We start from the raw sequence: 6000 nt of genomic DNA on the forward strand, positions 1-6000 counted from the left end.
AAAAAAAGGGCTTCCCTATATTGTTGTGTCCGGCTAGGTACAAATAGGCAGCTGGTGGTTGGGGGCAGCCCGTTCCTGCCTGCTGTACCTGACTGGACACAAATATAGGGCTAAGCCCCACATCAATTTTTTTTAATTATTTCATGAATTTCCTGAAATGATTTTAAAAAAATTGACGTGGGGCTTCGCACTATATTTGTGTCCAGCCAGGTACAGCAGGCAGGAACGGGCTGCCCCCAACCACCAGCTGCCTATTTGTACCTGGTTGGACACAACAATATAGGGAAGCCCTTTTTTTCTTAATTATTTCATGAATTTCATGAAATCATTAAAAAAAAAAATGCGTGGGGCTTCGCCCTATTTTTGTGCCCAGCCAGGTACAACTAGGCAGCTGGGGGCTGGAATCCGCAGCGCAGGGAGACCCAAGCTTTCTGGGCCACCCCCGCTGCAAATTGCAGTCCGCAGCCGCCCCAGAAAATGGCGCGTTCATAGAAGCTCCATCTTCTGGCGCTGTACCCAACTCATCCAGGGCCCTGGTGCGGTGGCTCACTGGGTAATAAAGGGGTTAAGGCCAGCTTGGCATTATCAGCTGGCCCTAAGCCCCAAATTCATGGGGTCACGCCAATATTAGACATGACCACCATGAATTTCTAGTAAAGTATTTAAAAAAACACAACACCCAGAATAAAGTCCTTTAATTGAAATAAACACACAATTCTTTATTGTTCTAAATTAAACCATACATTCCATCACGCCCATTCCAGCTGAAGCCAACGATCTCCTGCAATAAAAGTAAAATAATAAAGCAACCTCATCCTTACCTTTCCATGGTTCCCACGACAGCTCCAGCTCTGCTACATCGAGATGACAGGCTGGACCGCAGCAGAACGCTGCCATTCAGCCTGTCATCCCGCAGACACTGAGAAGCGCAGGCATGCTTCCACTCCTCAGTGTCTGGCTGTGACGGCATAAAGATGAGCCGAGGTCATGTCCAATGAACTCAGCTCACCTCATGCACGTCACTGACAGCGTGGGAAAATTCTCCTGCACTCAGCACTTCAGCGTGAGAATTTTCCCACGCTGTCAGTGAAGTGCATGAGGTGCGCCGAGTTCATTGGACATGAGCTCACCTCATGTACGTCACTGACAGCGTGGGAAAATTCTCCTGCACTCAGCACTTCAGCGTGAGAATTTTCCCACGCTGTCAGTGACGTGCATGAGGTGAGCTGAGTTCATTGGACATGAGCTTACCTCATGCACGTCACTGACAGCGTGGGAAAATTCTCCTGCACTCAGCGCTTCAGCGTGAGAATTTTCCCACGCTGTCAGTGACGTGCATGAGGTGAGCTGAGTTCATTGGACATGAACTCGGCTCATCTGGATGACGTCACAGAGAGACACTGAGGAGCGCAAGCATGCCTGCGCTTCTCAGTGTCTGCGGGATGACAGGCTGGATGGCAGCGTTCTGCTGCGGTCCAGCCTGTCATCTCGATGTAGCAGAGCTGAAGCTGTCGTGGGAACCATGGAAAGGTAAGGATGAGGTTGCTTTATTATTTTTCTTTTATTGCAGGAGATCGTTGGCTTCAGCTGGAATGGGCGTGACGGTAAGTATGGTTTAATTTAGAACAATAAAGGATTGTGTCTTTATTTCAATTAAAGGACTTTTTTCTGGGTGTTTGTGTTTTCTTTTAACTTTGACTATGGGGTTAGTAATGGGGGTGTCTTATAGACGCCTCTCCATTACTAACCTGGGCTTGATGTCAGCTGGCATTATAAGCTGACATCAACCCCAGCCCTATTACCCCACTGCCACCGCTACAGGGCAGTGGGAAGAGCGAGGCTAAGTGCCAGAATTGGCGCATCCTATGGATGCGCCATTTCTGGGGCGGCTGACGGCTGGTGTTTCTAGCCTGGGAGGGGGCCAATATTCATGGCACCCTTCCTGGGCTATTAAAATCAGCCCCCAGCTGTCTGCCTAGCCTTTGCTAGCTATTAAATTAGGGGGGACCCCACGTTATTTTTTTGGGGGGGTCCCCCATTTTAATAGCTAATAAAAGCTAGGTATTCAGCTGGGGGCTGATATTAGTAGCCTGGGAAGCTCCGTGGATATTACCCCCTTCCCAGGCTTCAAACATCTGCCCCAGCTGTCTGCTTAACCTCCGCTAAAGCCTAAAATTAAGGGGAACCCCACGCCAATTTTTTTTTTAAATAAATCCTTTATTTTAACAGTAAATGACAAGTACAGTAATCAACACTGTCACTGTACTTCATATATATGTGACTGACATGTTTCTATCTATCTAATCTATGTGTGATTCTCTATTCTTTCTATTCTAAATTGTCGGGTACAGATGCTGAATTGCCGGCCGGCTTTTTTAAAGAGACGGTGCATGAAAACACTATAATTTTTTAAATAAATCCTTTACACTAAATGACAAGTACAGTAAGCAACACTGTCACTGTACTTCATATATATGTGACTGACATGTTTCTATCTATCTAATCTATGTGTGAAGCTCTATTCTGTCTGTTATAAATTGTCGGGTACCGCTGCTGAATTGCCGGCCGGCTTTTTTAAAGAGACGGTGCACGAAAACACTAATATTTTTTAAAATAAATCCTTTACACTAAATGACAAGTACAGTAAGCAACACTGTCACTGTACTTCTTATATATGTGACTGACATGTTTCTATCTACCTAATCTATGTGTGAAGCTCTATTCTTTCTGTTGTAAATTGTCGGGTACCGGTGAATGCCGCTGATGAATTGCCGGCTTTTCATGTCATTCTACATTATTCTTAGTTGTTTTACTTCATGTAGAATTAACCTACAAGGAAAGAAAGGGTTTATTTTCATTCCGATATTTGTGTCCCATTGACTTGCATTGGTTTCCGGTATCGGAATCGGCGATATCCGATACTTTTTGGGTATCGGCCCGATCCAATCCGATACGATATTTCCTGATATCGGAAGGTATCGCTCAACACTAATAATGACATAAAAACCTATTGCTCAATTTACATTTTTCATTAAAGTTTTAATTTGTTCTTTCTTTCTACAGGCATTTAAATCCGAAACTGATCATTTTAAACTTTCCTATGGGGGCCACCAGTATCATGCCAGCTGTGCAAATTTCTGGATAAATTGCGTTGAGCCTAAACCTCCCGGGCTTTTACTGCCGGATTTATTGTAATTTATAGTGACTGTTTTAAGGATTTATGGCAGAGTTAATTTTAAGACCTCTAGAAAGTAAGTAATTCTTCATCTATCTTAAAGGGATCCTATCACCTCAAAAAAATCGCTTTTTACCTGCAGATATTTGGTTAATCTGCAGGTAAATAGCATTACAATGCTGCCAGTCCGTCTTACTGGAAGTGCGGCTACTGGAAAAAATATTATTTCCTCCCAGGAGCCGCTGGCTTTCAGTCATGGGCCATGCACAGAGGGGTTACAGTCATCACTCACACTGCAATATGCTTGACCTGGCACTTAAATAGCTGTCTCTGAAGCAGTCATGTGCAGACTGAGCTGTCAAAGTCCCAGGGCATGCTTTCAGCTGCCCCTCAAAGCTTTAACCACTCGATGCAGAGCCCATGACTGAAAGTCAGTGGCTCCTGGTAGGAGATGAGTTTTTCTCCCTGTAGCCACACTTTCGGTAAGGCAGCCAGACTGCATTTTAACTCTATTTTTCTGCAAATTAACCTAATATATCTGCAGGTGAATAGCATTTTCAAAGTGTTAAGTTCCCTTTAAAGGAGTAATCCTGCTCTGCTCTCTTCCTCCTCTTCAAAGGGTGAGCAAGGTAGGTGACTTCACATCTACAGATAGTTGGAGGCTTAAAGACAATCTGTCGCTAGGTTTTTGCCATTCTAATCTAAGAGCAGAATAATGTAGACAGAGACCTTGATTTCACTGATGTCTCTTACTGAGTTCTTTAGTGTAGTTTTGATAAAAGCACTGTTTTATGAGCAGGAGATTGTCACTAGAGGACCAATAAATCTGCTGTCAAGTAATCATCCATATTCGTGAGCTATGTATAATCCCACCCCCACCACTGATTAGTATGTGTACATTGTACATGAGCTGAAAGCTGTCAGTCAGTAATATGGGTGTGGTTATACAGAGATTATCATTTAGATAACTGCTAGATCTGCAGGAGATAAAACTGTGATTTTATCAAAATGACAGCAAGGAGCTCAGTAAGTGACACACCACTGGAAACTGGTTCCCTACATTATGCTGCTCTCATATGAGATGGCCAGAACCTTGTATCAGATTCCCTTTAATATAACAGGTGCGTAATACCTACCACTTGCACAAACAAGCCGGTAGATATCTTCAGAGCTGATGCCAGCAGACTTATTACTTCCCAATGTGCAAGTGAGCGGATTACCCCTTTAAAATAAAATTTTTGTTGGATATGATGAGTGAATAAAAAATGAGGAGGTCTAATACTTGGCACTGCCAGTTATATCACAGGCATAAATTCCTTTTATTTCTGATTTATACTTGTGTTGTAAGCATTTTAATGTGTCATTTTATTTATTTGAAACCATAGACTACCATTTGTTGCACTGTAGTAAAATTGTATTACATGAAGTATTGCTGAAATTATACATGGAGCTTGTAAATATAGATGAAATTTGAAACAGGTATGTTAAAAAATTAGCTTTGAATCTCGTCTTTTGTCACTTAAGTACACTTGTCACCAGGATTGCCTTTCTTTTTTAATTTTCATTTGCGTTATGTTCTACATCTGAAACAAAAAAAATGTTGTGTCCAAGCATAATTAAAGAGAATTTCCATTCAAAATCTGACATTTACAGCAATATAAAAATTACCTTGTATTCTATATATACGCGAGTATAAGCCGGCCCGAATATAAGCCGAGGCACCTAATTTTACCACAAAAAACTGGGAAAACTTATTGACTCGAGTATAAGCCTAAAGTGGGAAATGTAACAGATATTGGTAAATTTCCCCATTCTGGTATGTATGGCCCCTTCATCCCCAATCCTGGTATGCATGGCCCCTTCATCCCCAATCCTGGTATGTATGGCCCCCTCATCCCCAATTCTGGTATGCATAGCCTAAACACTTCTTCTCACCTTCCTTCCCTCTGCTTCAGCGCTGTGTCCTGTTCTGCCAGCAGCTGATCTCAGCATCTGAGCACCGCATGATGTCACTGCCATGCGCCCTCAGACGCTGAGGTGAGCTGCGGGGATATTCACTCCTCTCCATGCCGGGACTATGGGCGTGGAGAGGAGTGAATATTAATTTTCTTTAATAGTGCATGCTGTCAGCAGTGGCCGCAGCTCCTGCTGCGGCTCATCTATCCTGTGTGCCTGCTACTAAAGAGAAATGAATGGGAGAATGCCCATGGGAGTGGAGAGCAGTGAATATTCATACTCTCTAATAGCGGACACACAGGATCGCTGTGCCGCTGCAGTAAGCCGGCAGGTGCGACTAATACTTTGCGCGCTATTGAAGAAAATTAATATTCACTCCTCTCCACTCCCATGGGCGTGGAGAAGAGTGAATATTCACCTTCTTTAGCAGCGGGCACACGTGGTAGCTCTAGCAGCCGGCTACTGCCTTTGCACCGCTTCTACGCCGCCGCAACCCCCCCACTACCACCTTCCACAGCCGGAATATACTTTAAGTATATACTCGAGTATGAGTCGATAGGGGCTTTTTCAGCCTAAAACATGTGCTGAAAAAGTCAGCTTATACACGAGTATATACGGTAAGTTGGAGGACGTCTGTCATGGCAAGGGTGAATAAATAGTTGGTAAAATGATGGAGGCCATGGAAACCATGACTTCATGATTCGTGAGTCTGCTATATTCTTTTCTTTCATCGTTTTAATATAACATACTGCCTGCCTTAAAAGGAGCTGTCACATACATACTTAACTTGCTGCCACTACTGATTAAAAACACGGGGTGATGAGTACCCAAACTATGTTACTGTCAAACAAAAGGTCCCACACTCTCTG

At 43.5% G+C, this 6000-nt stretch overlaps 1 protein-coding gene across 2 annotated transcripts in view; it reads left to right on the top strand.

Annotated features, from left to right (window-relative positions):
* SYNRG (synergin gamma) overlaps window positions 1-4839 on the top strand; it is a 270799-nt gene extending 265960 nt beyond the window's left edge. For both annotated transcript variants that reach the window (XM_073666404.1, XM_073666405.1), the window contains exon 19: window positions 3064-4839. In XM_073666404.1, the coding sequence (XP_073522505.1) occupies window positions 3064-3195 (132 nt within the window). In that variant the 3' untranslated portion in view covers window positions 3196-4839. The remainder of the gene's footprint in view (window positions 1-3063) is intronic.
* Window positions 4840-6000: the final 1161 nt, after the last annotated feature.

Source organism: Phyllobates terribilis, unplaced genomic scaffold (genome assembly GCF_046119375.1).
Source record: "Phyllobates terribilis strain yellow unplaced genomic scaffold, ASM4611937v1 Scaffold_2__4_contigs__length_985480577, whole genome shotgun sequence".
In the NCBI taxonomy this organism is placed as follows: Eukaryota; Metazoa; Chordata; class Amphibia; order Anura; family Dendrobatidae; genus Phyllobates; species Phyllobates terribilis.